The 23,232-nt window shown below is 41.8% G+C and overlaps 1 protein-coding gene across 1 annotated transcript in view; it reads right to left on the bottom strand.

Annotated features, from left to right (window-relative positions):
• The window catches only part of ZBTB10 (zinc finger and BTB domain containing 10), a gene marked incomplete at its 5' end in the record, with an annotated part of 28,030 nt that extends 4,801 nt beyond the window's left edge, over positions 1–23,229 (bottom strand). Inside the window, 4 exons of the mRNA XM_006754305.1 lie at positions 2,838–2,936; positions 16,612–16,663; positions 16,704–17,549; positions 23,149–23,229. Of these exons, the coding sequence (XP_006754368.1) occupies positions 2,838–2,936; positions 16,612–16,663; positions 16,704–17,549; positions 23,149–23,229 (1,078 nt within the window). The remainder of the gene's footprint in view (positions 1–2,837; positions 2,937–16,611; positions 16,664–16,703; positions 17,550–23,148) is intronic.
• Positions 23,230–23,232: the final 3 nt, after the last annotated feature.

The raw sequence follows: 23,232 nt of genomic DNA, 5'->3' as shown, positions 1-23,232 counted from the left end.
CAAATCAATGCCTGTCTTTCCTTTGTATTTTTTTAAAATATATTTTACTGATTTTTTTTTTTTTTACAGATAGGAAAGGAGAGGGAGAGTCAGAAACATCAATGAGAGAGAAACATCGATCAGCTGCCTCCTGCACACCCCCTACCGGGGATGTGCCCACAACCAAGGTACATGCCCTTGACCAGAATCGAACCTGGGACCCTTCAGTCTGCAGGCCGACGCTCCATCCACTGAGCCAAACCAGTCAGGGCTTGCCTTTGTGTTTTTAATGTCCAAAACATACTCTTCAGTTATTTGTTGAATAAATGGTATCTGGCAAATGGTATTTCTGACATGGTCAAAATACTTGAAAAATTAACATAAGAAATCATGTTAGATATGCTGATATCAACTAAATATTATTCATTACATAAAGGAACAGACAGAATAGCCTAAAACATGAACTGATAATCCAAGAGTCAGAATTAAAGATTTTTAATACTTGAAATTCCATGTTTTTCTAAATAACCTACAGTAAAGACATAACAAAAAGCATTCATGATAATAGGCAAGAGAGCATTCTGAAATTCAAAATAATTTAAATTAAGGAAGGCTTATCCCAAACTTAGTCACCTCTCCCAATTCTTACAATAATGGGCTATCTTGTAGGATACCTAAGAGCAGCTTGAAGAAAGGTTCCTTTGTAATTTAACCCACTGAAGGATCACTAAAGTCATTGAAAATCTACTGCAAAATTGTGCTTACTTATGATTCCACTAGTAGCCCTGTGCATGAATCCGTGCGCCAGTAGCTCTCTGCGGGGCCTGGCCGCTCCACGCCCACTGCCCATGGCTCTCCATGGCTGGGGTGGGACACTTGCCCCCCCGCCCCGGCCCGCTCAGTCCCTCATAGCTTGCTGCCCTAACCTGCCCTGCTTGAGCTTGCTGCCCCACCTGATCCATGATCTGGTCGTTATGCAGTCAGCCATTACACTTCACGGCATAGCAACCATTTGCATATTACATCTTTATTATATAGGATAATGGCAAACTAAGAAGACAACAATGTTTTTATAGTCACAATTTTAAGATAAAGACTGGTCTCAGTTGCAAAAAATCCAATGAATCAAAGTGTCCCCTAAAGACAAGTGACTCTAAATCAAATAATCTGTAAACTGCTAACTTCAAAACCTTTTTTGTAAATTCTTTCAACAGTTAGGAGAAACCACCTTAAGGGAGCTTCTCCGAGTTTTAGCTTCGTTTTTTGCTGGTGTATTCTGACTTCAGAAGCCCAACAGCTTTTGGTAAGAAGTACTCCTAGTAGTCCCCTCCCCATCAATTCTTTAAAAAATGTCGAGGCTACACAAGCTGAAACAATGACCATCTATATCCCTTTATGTACATTCAACAAATGTTCATTTTGCAGAATGCTCTGCAATACATACACACACCTTTGATGTCTATTTGAAAACCAGCTGTACAACCATCACTTCACCCCTAAACACAGTGTGCATCTTCTAGAACTTTCTCCCACATAACCACAGCACCTTTATCACATCCAAGAAATTTAAAGTTGTTCAACACCTGTCATTTAATCCATACGACATATTTAAATATCCAGCTGTGCCCCAAATGCCCCTTTAGTCCTTGTTGGGACTCATGATATAGTCATGATGGACACTGTGTGCTTGGTTGGTCCCCTCAATCCATGGTCCCTCTGCTTGTTTTTCCTGGCACTAGATTTTAGAATCTGGACTAGCTGGACTTACGTCCATCTTTCCTGTGTGATCAGATCTGGGGCAAGAACACCATAAACACTGTGCGTCAGGAGGCCCGTGTTCCGGTTCCTTTCACTGTAGCACTATGTCTGATCACTCGGTGATGGTCACTCATCAGACCTCTTTATTGTACAGCCACCTTTTCCTCTTTGTGACTGAAGACACCATCACTCTGTAAACCTTCCATTCCCACATCCCTGTGCTCAGTCCTGGAAGCCCATCAACCTATCACTATAGAGTGATGTTCTTGAGTTATTTCCTGTGGGGATGCACAAATATCATTCTTCTATATTTATTAGCTTGTCCTTCTTCTGTAAAGAAAGCTTTCCCTTTCTAACTGACTCATAATGTATTCATGTAATTCTGTGGAATGTGCATGAATTCTTTGTTCCCTAAAGTACAGCTGATATACCAGGTAAATATTACTATTTAGAATTAATATTTTTTGTAGCCAGCAACAGCCAATTATTTTATATCAAAGCTAATTAAAATACATTAATCATTCTAATAATTACCATTCTCATGCCATCTATACTTTAACACAGTGGTTCTCAACCTTGGCTGAATATTAGAATCACCTGGGAATCTTTTTAAAATCCTGATTTCTGGGCATCATCCTCTGGAAATTCTGTTTCTTTGTTATGGGGTGAGGCCACAACATTAGTAACAAAGAAATAGAATTTCCAGAAGATGAGGCCCAGAAATCAGGATTTTAAAAAGATTCCCAGATGATTCTAATGTGCAGCCAAGATTGAGAACCGCTGCTTTAACAGAAGTCATCATAATTACTTTGATATTGAGTTTTACAATGTCCACCCAACAAAGGAGAAATGCCTATCTTTTTATTTACAGGCTTCCAAAGTCCATCATCATCACAGACACCACAGATGAAAGTACTTACATATAATCCTCTCCTTTACGAAAAAGAAACTGGAGTAGGTCCTTAGTAAACATGTACACAAACACCTCCCAATCCTCAAATCCTCTTAAATGTATTCTTTTTAAATTCTTACTGCACCGTGGAGGGGGGTTAAAGGGACACTGTAATACTGTCGACAACAACAAGTCCTGCTGTGCCTACCAGCATCGCCTGCATCCTGCCCCAAGCTGGCTTCTGCCAGCACGTTTGCGTTCACAGTCCTGTCACAGTCCGGCCCCGGGAGCAGAGCACCATCCAGATCTGAAAGAGATGGAGAGTCATCTGTTATTACAGCCGCACCACAGCCGCCACCCAACACACTCCCTCCTGGAACTGTTTCTTGGACACACAGAGGGCTGTCTGCAAGTGCTGAACACATGCTCAACACCGCAAGGCACAGAAGGGCAAGACCTGATTTCCAACCACAGGAGTAAGTGCGCACTCAGCAGCAAGCATGGCGCACTGGAGAGCATGAGCTGCGAGCCCGGTGCTCAGGTCCTCCAGCTCCATTTGCTACTGGCCACATGAGCGCATGTCAGTTTTCTCACATGCATCTACTTGTATCAGATTTGACAGAGAAATTAGGTTACTGCAAACCAAGGGTTATAATTATGATGTCTGGCACCCAACAGAGGACGACTACTGCTGGTACAAAGTACTAGATGTATAAAACATCATATGGCTCAGAGGTGGGAAAGAAATATAAAGCTAAAATAAAAAGGAAGCTATCAGAGAAGAGGTCATTCCCAAGAGTTCATAGTGAACTGTGGAAAGGATGTGATAGGCAGCACACAAGAAAAAAGCTCACTAATGTGTTAATCCCTTTAAATCTGTTCCATCTCTTCATTTCTCTACCACTGCCTGCAACTGGCTCTTGTCTTTACTCTCCTGATTAGTGAGTAAACGACTCAAACAGTTCCTTGGTCTCCTTGCTTCCTGAATACAGTGCTCCCACCACCACTCTCCCCACACACTGCCTGAGAGATCTTCCAAAAACATCAATCTTTAAGTTGCTCCTTTCCTTACGATTGCCCACGGTTAACCACAGCTTTTACGATCATCTTCAAACTCCTCTGAGTCCAAGGTAATGTTTCAGGTGCCTGCTTAGGAATCTAGACTCACCCACTGGCACCATCTACTCTCCCAGATGAGTCGCACGTTTCTGAAGACAGTGTTACAATGCCGCGTACTATGGACTGTCCCTCTCCTGCCTTCTATTCAAGACCCATCCTTGGTACCACCATTCTGTACTGCTCCGACTCTCAATACTAAAAGTATTGCTGTTAAAAAGTTTAAAAGTGCTGTTATTACTCCCATGGCTTTAATTGCCATGTGTATTCTAACGACTCAAACATTTTTGTCCCCAGCTCAAGCACCAAATCTTTAAAAGTTTAAACAGTTAAAAAGTTTACGGGGGGCAAATATAATCATACAATGAAAGGCTACCCAGCAGTGGTTCTAGTGCAGCTCTAAACCCCAAACCACCCACCAGATCTGGTACTTTCATACTACGAGGCCAGTAGGATAACACTTCCATCATGACCAAGAGAAGAATAGTTTAATTGATCCCAAATAGACACAAATAGTGATGTAGGCTCCTGCAGGCTTCCGTAAAGAATTGGCCTTTTTTTGCTAAGAGCAATAAAAGGGTTTTAAACAGGCTGCTAGTCTCATTTGTCTTAAAAAAACAAACAAAAAAACACAACAAAAATATTCCTGGTGTAGGAATGAATCAAAGGAGGGCAAGAGGAGATACAGGGAGACCAGTTAGGAAGCTATTTTAATACTACAAGTGAGAGCTGGTGGTGGCTTGTGACTTGCTTGAATGGCCATGGCAAATGGAGAAAAGTGGATGAATTTGAGTTTGTGGGGGAAAACTGACAGGGTTTGGTGACAGACTGGGTGCTGGGGTGAGCGCATAAGTCATGAGTACGTTTCCAGACTGGTGCTAATGGCAGCTGGGAACCTGAGGAAAGAGCCCATTCTGGAGGGAACAGGAGGTGTAGGAAGTTCAATTGTGAACTTTACTGAGTGAAACGTACTTCAGAACAAGGCTGAATAACATGCCTGGGGTGGGACGGGGTGAAGAAGGCAGCGCTAGGACTTCCTGGGACCAGCTCTGCCACGGCCCCGCTGTGAACAGGCTACTTTGCTTCTGTGATTGAGGACCGCGCCACAGTGCTCGTGCAGTCCGCCCCCAGCAGCAGTGCTAGCTGGGAACTTCCTAGAAATGGCATCTCAGGCCCGCCACAGGCCTCCCAGAGACTGTGGAGGCGGGCCAGCAGCCTGGAGTTAGTGAGCCCTCCAGGGGACTCTGATGCTCAGGGAAGACTTAGGGCTGTATTTTTTTCTTCCAGGTGGAGAAATTTAGTACCAAAAACTATAGATTTGGTGCTTGAGCTGGGGACAAAAATGTTTGAGTTGTTAGAATACACATGGCAAATAAAGCCATGGGAGTAAACAGATGAGGCCTTGAGGAATCCTAGCATTTAATAATCTACCAAAGGGTATAAAAAGATTTTCAGAAAAGTATTTCAAGAAGTGGTCCACTGTGACAGTGCTGTCAAGAATTCAAGATGAAGCCTGAAATATGAGTCACTTTCACTTCACCCAAGAATCCTGAGCACCTCAGTGGGTGGGTGGGGGCAAGCACGAAGTTACAATGGCCTGTGTTAAAAATGGGAGATAGCCCTAACCGGTTTGGCTCAGTAGAGAGAGCATCAGCCTGCAGACTGAAAGGTCCCAGGTTCGATTCCGGTCAAGGGCTTGTACCTGGGTTGCAGGGACATCCCCAGTAGGAGGTGTGCAGGAGGTGGCTAATCGATGTTTCTCTCTCATCAATGTTTCTAACTCTCTATCCCTCTCCCTTCCTCTCTGTAAAAAAATCAATAAAATATATTAAAAAAAAGAATGGGAGATAATGAATTAGGAGATAATACAATTTGAGAACTTTGGCTGTAAAAGGGAAGAGTGCCGAATAGAGTAAGAGTTTTGTCATTTACAAGATGAAAGTAATAAACATATTTCAATGCTGAAAGGAAGAAGTCACTAAGAAGGGGAGAAGTTAAAGCTATTGAAGAAATATCACAAAAAGAAATGGTCAGGTTTGTAAGGTTCCCAGGGAGTCTGTTTGGGTAACAGGAGAGAGATCAAGGAACATCTGTCCAGAGAGGAGTTGGAAGGCAGCACTCAGGACTTTTCTGTCCAGTAGATGGGAGGGTGATGCCAGTGTATGAAATAGGTGGGACGTCAGGAGGATGACTGAGAAGTAAACAGACCACACTCCTTCACCTGGTCCTTCAGAGCAGAACACTATTTGGGTCTTATTTTCCCAACTAGAGGCCCGGTGCATGAAATTCGTGCATGGGGGGTATGTCCCTCAGCCCAGCCTGCACCCTCTCCAATCTGGGGCCTCTCAAGGGATGTCTGACTGCCTGTTTAGGACATCCCTCTCACAATGCAGGACTGCTGTCTCCCAACCACTTGCCTGCCAGCCTGATCGATACCTAACTGCTCCCCTGCCGGCCTCGTCACCCCTAACTGCCCTCCCCTGCCGGCCTGGTCACCCCTAACTGCCCTCCCCTGCTGGCCCGGTCATCCCTAATTGCGCTCCCCAGCAGGCCTGATCGCCCCCAACTGCCCTCCCTTGCAGGCCTAGTCTCTCCCAACTGCCCTCTCCTGCTGGCCTGATCGCCCACAATTGCCCTCCCCTCTGGCCATCTTGTGGCGATCTTCTTGTGTCCACATGGGGGCAGCCATCTGTGTGTTGGAGTGATGGTCAATTTGCATATTACCTCTATTAGATAGGATATTTATCAAAATGCATAACAAATAAAAAGCTTTTCAAGAAATGTTAAATGCTACTTAAATAATCTGCCCTTTGCAACATTACTAGTTTAGTTGTAATTAATGGTGTTTGAAGAAAAATTTCTCAGTTTTCAGGTGGACAATCACACTAAACAGTCCATACACTGAAAAATAAGTGAAATTCAGTATCTTTGTTTTCCTATGAAAAGTTAAATGTATTTTGAAGTTCAAAAATAAAATGCAAATCACTATCCAAACAATGTTACTAAGTTTCTGTCTTTTAAAAACAGTAATTCGAAAGTGTAGCCTGTTAAGAGGGCATGTGTCAAATTCCCACAACGGTTTGTCAATATGGGGTATTCTATTTATGTAACATTCTGTAGTGATTTGTTCAAGGCTTTCCTCTGCTGGTTCTTAAAACAGACATCTCCCGTCTTCTACCCCATCTTGAAAGTATTAGAATTTAACTTGTAATCTTTAATCCTACACGGACACTACGTACACAACAGCAATAATAGATGGCTAGTATAGTCATCCTGTGTGCAATATTTCCCCTCCGCACAAAACCACACCCATGCTAGACAGTAAATCTCTTTGGAGAGGTACCAGCTACTTGGTTCTTGGTATTAAAAACAAACCTCAACACAGGTGAGCTCTGCCAAGCTGACAACAGCTTTCCTAAGTAGCATGCTTAATGCATGAAGCAATACATCACATCATTCTGGGCCTTACGTGACACCAGCCAAACTGCCTAGCAACTCACTTCTCATCAGTTTCGCTGATGTGAGTGGGAGAGAAGCCAGGCAACCAACTGTTCACTTGATATAGGGACGAATTTGCTTCGCTGGGAAGCAAAGGCAGTAAATCTTCCTCACCATCTTTTTCTCTAAAATGATAAGATTAAAAAGTAAACTCTTTAACATATTTGCTGTTCTAATATTCATGACTGCTATGGAAATCTTTCACTTCATTTAAACTTAGCAAAAAGGGCTAAGATCTCTCTACAATTGTCAGACCTTTTAAAGAACTATTAAAACATTAGTTTCACAAGATAACAGCTTTCTGAATGGTAGCAGGTATTATGTGTGCTGTGTAATATGATTCGAATCATCAGAGCTAAATGATAAGCCATGTATAATTTCTTTTATTTTTACAAATGTCTTTCTCCCATGAACAGGTAATAGCAGACCCCTCCCTCAAAGAAGACAAAGAACAGAGTTTATGCATCAAGCAGTAAGTCCTTTTGTATATGCTTTCTCATGCAAACTTTCCATATGTTATGTCACAATAGTAAGAATGTTCGTATCCTCATTGCATGAGGGAGCTAAGGTTAAGCTAGACTCTAGCTGCTAGAGGTAGAGAGCTGCATTGCTCGTTGACTCAACTCCTGGTAATGTGTTACAAGCACCAGGTGTGTGGCCCGGTGCACAGCAAACAACCAAAAAGGGCTCAATTTGCAATGCTGTCCACCTTAAACTCACTTTCTAGTGATACTTGATATACTGTTCTGCTAAAGGAGCAAAGATAACCCTCACTACATTCTGCTAAACCAGCATTCAACTTTATTAACTTCTCTTTATTTAATACAACCATTTCAAAATCTTAAATGGACCTTCAATGTCAGCTATTACTGTTCTTTGCACTTATACATTATCTTTAAAGCATCCTCCAGCCCAGCCAGTATTACTCAGTGGTTGAGCCTCAGTCTATGAACCATGAGGACACATGACTGGATTGTCGGCTGGATCCCCAGTAGGGGGGTTTGGGAGGCAGCTGATCAATGATTCTTTCTCATTATTGATGTTTCTATCTTTCTCTCCCTCTCTGAAATCAATAATATAAAAAAAATAATATAGCAACCTCCTCCTCAGAATTCATTTTTAAAATAATTCTCTGATTAACATGTCTTGCCTTTTTAAAACATGACCTCTTGTAGGTCATGGGTTTTTTAAAAATCTAGTTCACAAGCAATGGAAAGAGCATCCTATATAATAAAAGGCTAATATGCAAATCGACCAAACGGCCAAATGACCAGTCGTTATGATGCACACTGACCACCAGGGGGCAGACACTCAACACAGACTCTCCCGCCTCCGCAGCAGCACTAAGGATGTCCGACTTATGGTGGGCCTAAGCCATCAGTCAGACATCTCCCGAGGGCTCCTGGACTGTGAGAGAGAGCAGGCCAGGCTGAGAAACACCCCCCCCCCACCCCCCACCCCAGCGCACGAATTTTGTGCCCTGGGCCTCTAGTGTTTTTATGAACAGGTACAGGTTTTTTCACTTCCTTCACTGAGATCAGTATTTCCCTCATTCAGTGGAGGTTGCGATGTGGTCTATGCAGTAAAGCACCCTTGAGCTCCTGCAGCAGATCCCCTCCATGCGGAACTGAGCCTCCCAGCCTGGGCTCTGCCGTTCCCTCACACTCCTCAAGGCGGGCACTCTGCCATGACCAGACCGCACCGGGCTCCCAGGTCACTTCCCACTCCATGAACAACACCCTACAAATGCTTTTGTGTTAAAGGCAAATATAAACAGATCCAATCTCTAGTAAAAACCTCTTGTTTCTCAGAATTTAAAAGAATTTCACAATTACGACGTCAAACAGAGAATCACAGTCTGGCCCTAACCTACCCACCAACCCCATCTCCCTGTGACAGCCCCTTTCTATTCTTTTACCCACTATTCCAACTTGTCAGCTGCAGCAGGGAACGTCCTTCTCCCTCCTGGCAAACCCCACCATATGAGGGCCAAGCCCACTGCTGCCTCTGCAGTAAGCTCTCCCCATGCTTCTTACTGAGCACCTATCACACTGCACTGGGTACCACGGCCACCCGACTGTGAACACATGTGCTCAGTCTTATATCAACATCATCTGGCATGTTGCTTAGTTTCTTGGAATTTTAAATAAAACTTTTATTACCAAATTTCCTCGTGTTATGATGTGGAAAACTACTTTGGAGTCCCAGAAATATAATATTTGGATATAACAATTTTTCTGGAAAGGAAAGCTCTGAAAATTTAAAACTATCTGGTCACCCAGAATATTAAAGTTGTGTCAGAAATCAAACATTCAGTGTAACAGAAACTCCGATTTGGGTTTAGAAAATGTAATGCCCTTAGCAGGTGGAAACCACAAAGATGTCCTTCTCCCAGGTCCACACAAGCCTCCTCAGCACCCAGCGGGGGTCTGGCCACACCATCTGTGTCCTCAGGGCTCTCTCTCACTTAGGTTACCACAGCCATCTTTTGGGTCAAACAAATACGGCAAACGGAGGAAAGAATACAGGTGGAGCAATTCAGAGAAGGGGAAAGAGATGGCAACATAGGCTTACCACCATATAGATGCCTACTAGCATTCTTTCAAGATTAAATATTGAAGAGTCTTAGGCATTACTATATTTTATAGCCCATTAACTACTGGTGGATATTTTTTTTTTAATGAGTATCAGGGTCCTAGCCAGGGTGGCTCAGTTGGTTGGAGCATCATCCCATACACCAAAAGGTTGCAGGTTCGATTCCCAGTCAGGGCACATACCTAGGTTTCAGGTTAGATCCTTGGTTGGGGCATATATGGGAGGCAACCGATCAATGTTTCTCTCTTTCTCTCTCAAATTAGTAAACATGACCAAGACCACCTTGTTCCTGGGTATTTGTACAGTATTAAAATTTTTTAATGAGCACCAGACTTTCAAACTACTATTTAAAACCCAATTATAACAGTTTATTAAAAACAATATCATCACTTAAATTATACTCAACCAAAAGGATGCAGGGAAGATGAGGAAGAACATCTGGAATCCTTACAGCAGTGCGAGGCCCAGAAATCAGGATTTTAAAAAGATTCCCAGGTGATTCTAATGTGCAGCCTAGGTTGAGAACCACTGCCTTAGAGCAGTGGTCGGCAAACTGCAGCTCACGAGCCACATGTGGCTCTTTGGCCCCTTGAGTGTGGCTCTTCCACAAAATACCATGTGCAGGCGTGCATGTACAGTGCGAATGAAACTTCGTGGCCCATGCGCAGAAGTCGCTCTTTTGTGGAAGAGCCACACTCAATGAGCCAAAGAGCCGCGTGTGGCTCGCGAGCCGCAGTTTGCCAAACACTGCCTCAGAGGAAGAAAACTAGCCCAAGATCCAGGCCCATCACCTGTTATCTGAAAAACCCCTGAGGTGAGGTACAGAAGGCAGACATTTCAGGGCTTAGAAAGTAATTAACTACAACACTCCCGGTGGGGTCTGTATAGCATCCTGCAATCAAAACAGCACTTCCGCAACAAAACACAGATTCACAGCTAAGGGAGTAAGCCTATCGATAGCTGGTTTTGCCGCCAACTGGGTATCAGGTTTTGTTATAAAAATGATTAAGAAAAAGCTTTAGGTAGCTTTACAGCTTTCAAGATTTTAGAATTAAGACATTTTCCTTCCTTCCTTTCCATTGCAGCGGTTCTCAACTAGTGCGTCGCGACCCCTTCGGGGGTCAAACGACCCTTTCACAGGGGTCGCCTAAGACCATCCTGCATATCAGATATTTACATTATGATTCACAACAGTGGCAACATTAGTTATGAAGTAGCAACGAAAATAATTTTATGGTTGGGTCACAACATGAGGAACTGTGTTTGAAGGGCCAGAAGGTGGAGAACCACTAGAGACATTATGTGGGATAAACTCAGGGCTAGTTAAGTGGCAAAACTGAGTCCAAAGCCCAAGCTCCATGGTTTTTAAACATATTTTAAATAGTTCACACAGCAAACCTATGTGACATGGTCAAAATATTAGAAGTCTCAAATCATATGGTCATTTTTCAAGTGTAAAGATGTTTAATAACTTAAAAAATATGGTCACTTAGAAAGCATTTTTAGATTCTGCAGCACATGAAAATAATGCCAAGTACCAACTATCACCCAAAACACAACAGGGCAGAAGTGGTGGTCAGCTGGTAACTAATTACAGAGTTTACTCTAATTAGAAGAAATAATTCATTTCAAGTATGTGCCATATTAGGGTATCTTAAAAATACTGAGTTTGAGCATTATTTTCTCAAAATTGTTTAATAAATACTCAAATTGCCGGGACCGGTTTGGCTCAGTGGATAGAGCGTCGGCCTGCGGACTGAAAGGTCCCGGGTTCGATTCCGGTCAAGGGCATGTACCTTGGTTGTGGGCACATCCCCAGTGGGGGGTGTGCAGGAGGCGGCTGATCGATACTTCTCTCTCATCGATGTTTCTAACTATCTCTCTCCTTTCCTCTCTGTAGAAAATCAATAAAATATATTAAAAAAAAAATAAATAAATACTCAAATTAGGTTTTTTAGACAAAAGGCAGTTATAAAAACTGAAAATGTAAAGCTTAAACCCAACTCAACTCAATTCACAAATGTTGTGCAGCTGTTTTCCCATCAGAAATACAGATGAGAGAAAGGAGCTTTTAGATGAACTGTATCCCTTGACCAAGACCACCTTGTTCCCGAGTACTTGTACAGTATTAAGAAAATCTAGTCATCAGTATAGGATTCTCTCAGCTTCTATGAAAGATAGAAATCAATTACATAGTCTGCTGCTGCATCACTAGAGGATGCTTCTGAGGACGCTGTCTGTCATACTGGTTGGTGTCAACTCGACAAAACCGCACGGAAGATTCCTTCCAGAATCCAGTGCCAAAAGCCTGTCACCCTGCAGGACGGCTGTCCCCCTTTGAAAGAAGCTGCTTAGACTATATGGCACTTATGAAAAGGCCAGAGAGATGTGAAAGGCCAATTGCTGCAGGAAGTCTGAGGACAGGGAGGGAGGAGTGAAGAGGTGGCCCGTGGGGCTTTTTGGGCAGTGGAAGTAATCTTTATGTTAGTTCAAAGCGGATCTAACTTTGAGTAGTGAGTCCAATAACAGACATGCTAGCCTCTGATTAAAAATACCCTCCGAATCAAGTTCCTGATATCTATGGGTGTGTCTTCTTCTCTTAATATCTTACAACATTTCTTTGAGGCATCCAAAAACCAGCTTCAACATTATGCGGCAAAAAGACATTATTTTTAGAGCTGTGCTATACAAACTGTAAGCTTAAGAAACCCAAATGTGCCAAGCAATGCTTGGAGAGAAAGTGAAGAGTTCGCAACTCTCCAGACATTTAGGTATAGAACCTTAAATTATTTTAAAAGCATTTATTTCACTGAAAACTTCCTCTATTTACTTAATAAAATGAAATGAAAGTATAATCAATGTGTGGGGTTCATAAAAATATTTGAAGTTTTAAAAGGGACTAGTTTTTAAAAAAGAATGGGTCTAGATTACAGTGGTTCTCAACCTTCTGGCCCTTTAAATACAGTTCCTCATGTTGTGACCCAACCATGAAAGTATTTTCGTTGCTACTTCATAACTGTAATGTTGCTACTGTTATGAATCGTAATGTAAATATCTGATAAGCAGGATGGTCTTAGGCAACCCCTGTGAAAGGGTCGTTCAACCGCCAAAGGGGTCACGACCCACAGGTTGAGAATCACTGGTCTAGAAGCTCAAGCATGTCAAACTCACGGCCCTCGGGCCACATGCAGCCCACAAGTATTTTTGTGGCCCAGCTAATATAACGGTATGTAAAATACATTTTAATAAAAATTTCAACTAAATTTAACAATATCCTATTATAAATAATTATAAATACTTATTAATAGAGCTACAATGTTCGCTAATGACTGATTACTATAATCATGGTGGATTCATTTCCCTCACTCGCCCTATGCGCAGGCGCACCATTCCTCTCCACTAATACTAGCAGCGAATATTTTAGCAGACAACTGCCACGTCATTAGTCTTGTACAGACTTGTTTGGTGTGTGCAACAGGAAGTATTCCGCTTTTGGAGAACAAGAAAAATAGATTTGCATTATGTTTATTACTTTGTGCAGTTATTCAGTGTCTGGTAAATTAATATTCAAGAAAAAATAGTTTATTTAAACGTTCTATTATTTTATGTTAATGATGACTCGTTTATTTCAGCTCTGTATTTAGCATGTCTCTATAGAAATAAACCTACATTTCTATGAAAATTGAAGCTTTTGTTTTTTTGCGGCCCCCACAAACTTACACCTTATTTGGCCCGTGATAGCCTTTGAGTTTGACATGCTTGTACTAAACCAGCGGTTCTCAACCTATGGGTCGCGACCCCTTTAGCCGCTGAACGACCCTTTCACAGGGGTCGCCTAAGACCATCCTGCATATCAGATATTTACATTATGATTCATAACAGTAGCAACATTACAGTTAGGAAGTAGCAACGAAAATAATTTTGTGGTTGGATCACAACATGAGGAACTGTTTTTGAAGGGCGAGAAGGTTGAGAATCACTGTAGTAGACAGTCTTAACAAAACATGAGACCTGCCTCTATTATCTCCTAGCTGAATGACCTTGAGCAAGGCCTGACCCTCAGTAAACACAGACCCACTGTGTTCTCTACTGGTCAGAACTTGCCTAAGAGGTATAGTCTATTCTGTCCACCAAAACTTCAGGTGAAACAAGCCAGGTGATGTCTATGACTGAAAAAAATCCACAAGGTGGGAGGTACAGCACTTAGCCCAGACGACTTCAGGGAAATTCTTTAAATGCTAATATCTGAAGAGTTATCAGGCAGATTAGAGGTTAGAGGTTGGGCTCAGATTATACTGACAAAAATGACAGAATTTAGTAGTTAAAGCAAAGCAATTTTTGGCTCAATATAAAATAACTTCCCAATAATCATAGTTAACTATCCTACACTGGAATAGGCTGCTTATAAAAGTATTGTAAGTATTCAAACAGAAAGGCAAGCTGGAAATATAAGACCATTTTATATAGAATTTGGTGGGAATTACACTGTACTGGAAAACCGATTTTAAATAACCTCAATAGCCTCCCAACTTTAAGAGGGATTAAAATGACCATGATCGCTGTTGTGTTTTTATGTACATTTTAAAGATGAGGAAATTGAGGATAAGAGTTAATTTGATCATGGTCACATAGTGGGTACGGAGAAGAGCTCATTTCCAAATCCTGAATCTATCAGGGTTCTTTCCTCTCTTTGAGTGGTTCTCATCCTTGGCTCACATTATAATCACCTGTATACCTTATAGCAAACCTACCAACCAGACCGCATCCCAGACCAACTAACCAGAATAACTAATGGAGAGACCCAAGTGATGCCTGAAAGGGCGAGGACTACACCCTCCATCTTACCCTGGGTCCTCCATTTTTGGACAGAGCCATGTGCTCGGCAAGGCTTCTTCCCGGAAGCCCAAGCCTCTGCTAGCCACACCCAGGATTTCTCTGGACTAACCAATGATAATCAAGGGAAGTGCATGCCATCAATATGACCACATTCCGTGTAATGAGACACCGACTTGCGCCTGGCCAATCGGCGGAGCCCACAGTCTCCTCTCCTGCCCTTTCTCCACCCCCCTATAAAACTCCTCTTCACATCGGGCTAGCTCTCTCTGCCACTGGGCTTACCGTTGCATCGATGAGTGTGGTCGGGGAGCCGAACTAGTTCGAAATACAGGACTCTTTGCTTTTGCATCGGACTCGCTGGCTCCCTGGTGGGCTCTTGGGAATCTTGAAATCTGGGCATAACAATGCCAACATACAGGCACGACTGACACCCACTGTTCTATACCAAGGGTCGTCAATCCAGCTTTCTTGGAACACATCCATGTGCATGTTTCTATCCTGTATGACTGTTTTCATGCTACAATGGCTGAGTTAAGTAACTGACCTTATGACCAGCAAAGCCAAAATAGTTACTGTTTGGCCCTTTATAGTAAAAATTTGTCAATTCCTGGCTCTATATCAATTGTGTCCTAACTCTTATAAACCGGATGGAGAAGACCAGCAAACAGTGTTTACTACACACACCTGATGTTCAAACAAGCAAAATTTCTACCGATGAAAACTAAACCCAAACCTAAAAAGCCAGAGGAACCATTTCACAGGATTACTATGACATTTTGCCCTTTGCCAAAGGGAAAAGGAAATAAAAACAGTAATTCTTTTTAACAGAAAGTACTCCACCCCCACATGATCACCATCATGGAAATCAGACACTGAACAGCTACAGAGCTTCAGGGCAAAGCAAGCATTATATCACGTGCGGCTGGACAAGTGTGGGGTCTGCAGAGAAAACCCCAACCCACCAGGCTGCTGCTTCAAATAAAAAGTTAGACGGGGCAGTCAATTTACGTTAAGGCAAAGTTCCAATCTATTTCCACTCCTCAATGATGCCCTGCACCCGACTTTTTTGAAAACCCACACAACAAATATGACATGCTAAGATTCTTGTACATACTCCTTTGATATACTGAAAAGTCTCAAAGAAAAATTTCAGAGGCCTCTCTTAACTAAGGAAAATGAGGTAAGAGTGGGACAAATTTAAAATATTCCAGCTTCTGTAATATTTACTGTGAGAACAGCAGCTCTACACAAATGAGAATAACACTATTACCATTTGCAAAAATCTGTAAACACTTGTAAATGTTTAATTTACCGAAAACATTAAAGAGTAAAGGATGCTGCCTGGGCAATGTGGCTCGGTGGTTAAGCATCAACCCACGAACCAGGTTAGGGTTCAATTCTGGTCAGGGCACAGGCCTGGGTTGCAGGCTCAATCCCAGTAGGGGTATGTAGGAGGCAGCCAATCAATGCTTCTCTCTCATCATTGATGTTTCTCTCTCTCTCTGAAGTCAATAAAAAATATATTTTTAAGAGAGTAAAGTATATTAACTAGGTATCAAAAATGTTCTGAAATAACAAACTACATCTTACAACTAAAGAACTTATCCTTTCCAGGACTGGGTGCAAAAAGGGTAAGCAGAGTCTAAAGCAGGAAAGTCAAATTACTAAACATTTAGTGACGTCTGCATGCCAAACAATATAGGCAAATGCCTGATTATTAACACAGCCTTTGCATAACCCACAGCCACAGGCCTAGAGAAAATACTAAGATTCCAAAATTATGTGCTTGAATAATTTCACCCTATTTTAAATATTCAAATTTCTTATTAGTTACATGTATTTTATAATGACAAAAAACTTTAAAAAGCATACTTCAACATTATAGCCAAATGGAATTATAATGAAAACTGAAGCAACTTTGTATGCACAGTATTTACCTGGTTCTTCCTTAATGAATGACATATCTTCTTCTGGATAGGCAACAGGTTGCTGCATCACGGAATGACATATCTTCTTCTGGATAGGCAACAGGTGGCTGCATCACTGAGCGATCTTCTAAACTTGTTCCATTATTAGGCGGTATATTATAAATAAATCTCTTTGCAGTTTGTTTTTTCCTCCTTGTTTTGTTGCCAGTTTCTTGAATTCCCTGGGAGCCCATATTATTCCAAATAAACACTTTTGTTTGACTTGGGGCTTCACTTTCAGCCAATTCAGGTGAACCATCCTGAGCCCAACCACTGTCATTCATTTGGTAGTTCTCCATTTGGCCCTCATCGACACTGCAACCATCATTTTCAGTTTTTACACTACTTGCCAAATTGGTAAGATTCCGTGTTGCCCAAAAACTGGCAATTTTTTGATCCCGCGATGCAGACAGACCATCTCTACTGACTGGTTTTCTGTTGTTGTAGTCCACAACCACAGACTCCGGAGCTTCAGATTTAATGCTTATATTTAAGGCATCTTTGATGAAATTTTGGCAAGTCTGGACAACTTTGCTCATCTGCAGGTAGCTGGCCACGGTCATCACTTCAACGGCATTTTGACTCGTGAGCACCAGGTTACCAGAGTACAGGAAGTCCAAGATGACGGAGAAACCTTGAACTGCAGCAATATCTAAGTGGGTAGTATTGTTTTGGTTAGGGCTTTCTTTGTTGGAAAAGCAATATAAAGTCTTAAAGAAACGGCTGCCTGCAACCAGGATGTTCTTATGAGCTTTAAAGATTTTTCCGCTCACCACAATGCTGACATCACAAAGAATACCTTTCTTTCTCTGCTCATTTAATTGTCCAAGAAGTTGACAGCAATAAGAGTTTTCATTTGGCCTACTATTAAAGTCACAGTATCCCTCTTCTGAAGGTATTTCTGATTCCTATAAGCGAATGGAAAACATAAATGTTAAACTCAAGTTCCTCATATAAAATAGGTAGTACTTGCATATCCTCCTGTGTATTTTAAATAATCTCTACATTACTTATAATACCCACTACAATGGAAATGCTGTGTAAATAGTTATACTGAGTTGTTCAGGGAATAATGACAAGAAAAAAGTCCGTGCATCTTCAGTACAAGCTCAACCATAGCCGCCCTAACTCCATAGTACAACGATGTTGTTTTTCCCAACATGTTTGACCTGCAGCTGGTTGAATGGGTGGATGCAGAATCTGCAGGTGCAGAGGGCTGAACGTACACTAACATTAGTAATCACCACAAGTGCTCACATCCCAGTGCTGAGAGGAAAGTGTGACAGCTTGGTGCACGCGAACACCTGAATAAGAGTCAGCAGGATTTCATTTACAGAGTAACATGCATCATGTCCTTCTTGAAATATAACGTAAGGACAAGAATTAAGAATTACTCTTCAGTGCATTAGCATTAGCAAAGCAGGAGCTGCTTCGAAGCACATTCAGCACCCACGCTGCAGGAAGGACATGGCTATGTCTAACTGTAGTGACCATTTCAGGCTCTGGTCGTTGTGTTCTCAATTTCCTGGGCTAGTCCCAAGTTCTGAAATTCCCCGCCATTATCAGACCAAATATCCTAAATTTAAAAAATAACTCAGACAAAAGCCTGTACACCAAAACATTTGCCCATTCTATTTTAAACAAAACTACACAAATCAAGCACAGTTATTCAACCACTTTTTCTCTCATTACTATTGTATAACAGTGATGTTCCCTAATTTACAAGCAACGCTAGCAACTTCTTTTCCACTACTGATCAGAGCACCTATTAAATGTGCCCTTGGAAACAAATGGTTTACAAGTTAGTGCGTGTTGCTTTCCAAGGGGAGTATTACTTGAGGATTTGGGTGAAATATAGCTAAAATAAATGGCCAATATTATTTGCTGAACCAAATAAGAAATTCTTATACTAAAGGCAAAAAGTTATCACTAGTGATCAGGACTCCTAAAGCACTGAAGAATATGACAAGGGTGTTAGACGCACAGGAGGTGCATCTAATCCAGATTTCTCTCAGGAGGTGGGGGGCGGAGGTGATTGGAGGAAAGATTTGAGCAGAGACTTAGAAGATGAAAGAGAAGGATGGAAGGATGTGCATTCTAAGCAAAGTAGATAGTGGAAGAAAAAGAACCAAGATGGATACAATATCCTTACAATTCCAGATTTCTTAAAATACTCCAGGATGATCCAAAAACCCAAGATATGCAAATGTGCACTCACTAACACTTAAAAGTTTCTACAGCTTTCATCAGATTATTAAGAGATTAGAACCCCCAACAAGATTAAGAATGTCTTCTATAGGTGCCAGAGCTTTAGAAGCAGAGTGATCTGATTGGATTAGTGGAAGAGATGACCGGAGCTAAGTAGAGGATTAATACTGGGGGACTAGGACTGGAGATACTGACCAGCGGAAGCCACTGTTAACAGTGTAACATACTTGCAATAATCAAGGACCTTAACTAGGGAAGATGGAGAATGTTAATAGGGGGAGAGGTGGTGAGGCAGAGTTTGGGAGGTAAAAATCAGAACTTGAGTGATTAACTGGATTGTGGGGGTTGGGGAGAAAGCATCACAGCCTGGGGAGCTAGGTAATGACTAGGGAAATCTACACCACCCTCTGAGGGAGAGAGAGAGATAAATTCAGCTGCAAGCAGGGAACTCAACTGTAGTCAATCAATAAATAAGAAAATGCTATTTAGCTAAAAACCAACAAGCAATTAGCATTTACTTCCCTGCCCAGAATTACAGTCCCCTTTCAAAAAACAATTATGGATTCAAACACAATGTTAGGACCTATACAAATAATATTCTACAAAGTGGTTCTTTAATGGGCATAGGTTCATCTTTAATATTTCTTCTTCTTAGTGAGAGGGTTTTCAGATTTTCCTCCTAAATTGTAAAAACAATAATCCTTGAGCCATATTGTTGCCAAATTCAAAGAAGGCTGGTAGCTTTGCTTCACCTTTGCTTTAGTGATGACCTCAACATAGTCCACTTAATAATGTCAACCAGACCAGATCTGAATTCAGCATTTACTTTCTGGAAAGGCTAAGTAAATGCATAACACCAATACATCTGAGTGCTTGTCTCAGGGTTAGTAAACTGGAAAGGGCTGGCACAATGTGCAATGTAAGCTATGAAATTTTATAAGTGGGTAGAAAGTGACCTGAACCAACAGACAGTGGAATAATCACTGTTAAAACCATTTTTTAAAGTCCTCTAGGCCAAATGGTCAATTCCTGTATGAGCTAATTATTGAACTTCTATAAAGACACAGTCAGTTGTTACTCAAAATACAAAGTATAGACTGGCCGGTGTGACTCTGGGATTGAGGGTCAACCTATGAACCAGGTCACAGTTAGGTTCCAGGTAAGGGCGCATTCCTGGGGTTGCAGGCTCAACCCCCAGTAGGGGGCGTGCAGGAGGCAGCCAATAGATGATTCTCATCATTGATGTTTCTCTCTCTCCCTCTCCCTCCCTCACTATATGCTGTCCCTTACATGTTATACTCACATATGCTTATAAAGAATTACAGGCTTCTCTTTGAAACTGAAGGCCCAGAACAGATTCTGAAAACTTATTTACAGACTCTTCCATGAGGAGTCCTTCACAACTAACATCCATTAACAAGAATATCAAACTTTTTAAGGTGCTATAATGTTTTAGTCACCGCCATGAAATTAATGAAAAAGAGCTTTTCTTACCTACAGAAAAAATAAGAAAAGTAACTCTTAATGACATACTAAGATTTGGCCAAACTCCTCTCAAAAACAGGCCTCCTTAAAACAACAAACACAGAGTGTGTATGTAATAAAGTGAACTACCCCAACCTCCAACTGAATTCTTGCCTGAAGAACTAACCCTAACACTCTTATTTCAATGTTTTTAAGACAGGGGGAAGTTGATGCAAGGCATTTTTTTATGGAGCTGAGAAAAATGGCATGTGTGATGAGAAATCTCAGAACGTTCAAAGAACTGGATGGCCAAGGTCTCAGAAGGTATGAAAAAGGGAACTGGTTTGCTCTCTAGAATCAGTGTGATTGCGTGAGATAAAGTGGCCTCCTAACTGATAAAACTGGTAACACTAAGACATGAGAAACACCAGGCCGCAAAAAGCATCTTGTTACACTTATCTGCAAAGAAAATAAGAACGATGATAAAATAGTCCTCGTTTACTAAGTGATTATGTGCTGGCATATATACTCTGCATACATGAGAAGCTAAGTTTTGCTTGCCAATAAAGAGAATTAGGATTCAGGTCCCCCTAACCTTAAACCCGAAAATGCTCTTACATTCTGTGTTATACTGCCTCCTACTGGTAATCAAAGACTGCAGGATAATGGAAAAAAACGAACTGTCCACAGGATAAGTCAGTTCTTGAACCTGTCACTCGTATTAACAAGGAGAAATGTATGTGGTACCTGCAAGGCACACACAATAGCAAATTAACACCCCAAACTAAGGTTAGCTAGAATTAACATAGACAAATGATTAGGATCAATTCAGAGTGGAAACATCCAAAATCCAACCAAGGGAACCAATATATAGCCTCAAAGTAAACTGTATCCCCTCAGTCTGATGAAAGAATGTCTCAAGAAAAAGAAGATGGGCTGCATAAAAGATCTATAAAAAGAGAGCTTCAAGGGGGCAAAGGAGATGGGAAGGGAGGGATAATTCAGAGATCAAGTTTAATAATGATTTTACCCAGGAGTGAATTCCCAGACCCGGATGCATGCCTGGGGGAGAATACATGCACTGCACCAAGTCTATCATAAGGTGATCCAACTAATTCCCCTTCCTCCGATTTCACGTTCACTAAGCAGCTAATTATAATCTGCATTTCCATTCAGCTTTGCCTACAGGGAGAGACTATGCTGATAAGAGAAGCAACTGGCCCATTGAACTAGTATATTAAGAAAGTTCTAATTGTCTATTTTAATTTTTCTGAATAACCAACCTACCATTATTTAGAAAAGTCTACTTTCATTTTCACAAGTTTCCCATCTCCATCATTTTACTAATTAACTTCAGAAGTATATACTTAACCCTTTAAAGCCTCAGACTCCTCTTCTGTAAAATGAGAGCAAAATGATGATTTTGCAGAGTTAAGGTAAATGCGTATTTGGCATATGGAAGACAAGGAAATGTTAGTTCTATTTCACTCCATGGCCCAAGCTCACAAAGCTAGTAATTGCAGAAAGCTGCGATCTGAACCCAGATTTACTCCAAACCCCGTTCTTTCCCCATTACAACATTCCTCACAGGCTCTAGTCTCAGTTATCACCAAGGGCTCTAAGGCTCAGGACAATTTACTTAACCTTTCTGGGCCTTGTATCTTTAAATAACCTTCCTTCTGGGCTTAGGCAGTTAAAATTTGTGCAAAACTATTGCCACTGTCCCCTGGGAAAAATAAACCTACACTTTAAAGTTCAAGCCTTAACTCCTGAGAAGGTTCTGGGCTATGGAGTTACTAGATGCTGCTTAATTAACTCCAGTGTAAGTGTTCTGAGCACCAAGATCATTCCAATAAACAGGGGGGCTACCATCTACAAGTCCACTTTCTAAGCCAATGACTGGCTACAAGTACAAAAGATCAAATCCCACCCGCCAGCACAGGTTGTCCAAAAAGTCCTAAAGGAGAACTGATCAACCTCTGCTAGGCCTGAAAGGGGATTATCAAAATGGTCAGGGCTACTCTCTCTAGAATGGAAATATTAAAACAAAAAAGGAAGAACCAGTGTGCATCTTACTTGTTTTGTAACTAAGGACTCGCTTTCAAGGAGTTTGATAAATATGTACTCTACCAGTCAAATCAACTTTTGAAAAAGGCGGATTATATAAAATCTCAACACAGAAATCTGGGTAGAACAGGCAAAAACTACAGTAATTTACCCAAAGCAAAGTTCAACAAGTTCAAAGAAGATGAATTTAGTAAAATTATGTACAAGAGAAAGGAGTGTTAAGCAAATAGCTTCCACTACATTTACATACTGCTCTCATATTTCAAACTATTCTGACTTGATGTAAAGAGTTTTCTCGGCTGGATGTTTTCCTAAAAGGGGTGGCATCAAAGGTTAAGGAAATTGTTTAATTCATTCTTCAAAGAGCTCCCAGGTTTGACTTCCACCAGCATGCTATAAAACACTGAACCGAAGGAGCTTTTCAAAAATCACAGGCAATGAAACTTTTGACCGCAGAGTCAACCTTTCCGGGTTAAAGCCTTCAACCCCGCTTTCCTAAGTTTTCTTTTTTATTCAATCCGATGGGGCAAAATAAGTCGTAAAACAACGAAATAAAGTCAGCGCTCCGATGAATAAACTGTCATTCCCCCGCCCTCCCCAACTCCCCGATTCGCTTCTGAAAACTTGCTCCTGGGCGTCCCCACCTCCCACGCCCACGGGGCCCGCCCCTCTCCCGCCGCAAGGATGCTCCCCGGGGAGAGCAGCGCGCGGAGCTGACCGCCCTTCCCCGCCAGGACCGGGGCGGGCAGGAGCGGGACCCGACCGTACCTGGACGTTGGCTTCGTGGAGCTTGTGCTCCGTGGAGACGTGGTGCCGTAGGAGCAGGGTCTTCTTGTAGTTGCGGGTCCCCCG

The sequence above is a fragment of the Myotis davidii genome, unplaced genomic scaffold (assembly GCF_000327345.1).
Source record: "Myotis davidii unplaced genomic scaffold, ASM32734v1 scaffold452, whole genome shotgun sequence".
NCBI classification, from domain to species: domain Eukaryota; kingdom Metazoa; phylum Chordata; class Mammalia; order Chiroptera; family Vespertilionidae; genus Myotis; species Myotis davidii.
This window is presented reverse-complemented; position numbering and strand designations above follow the sequence as displayed.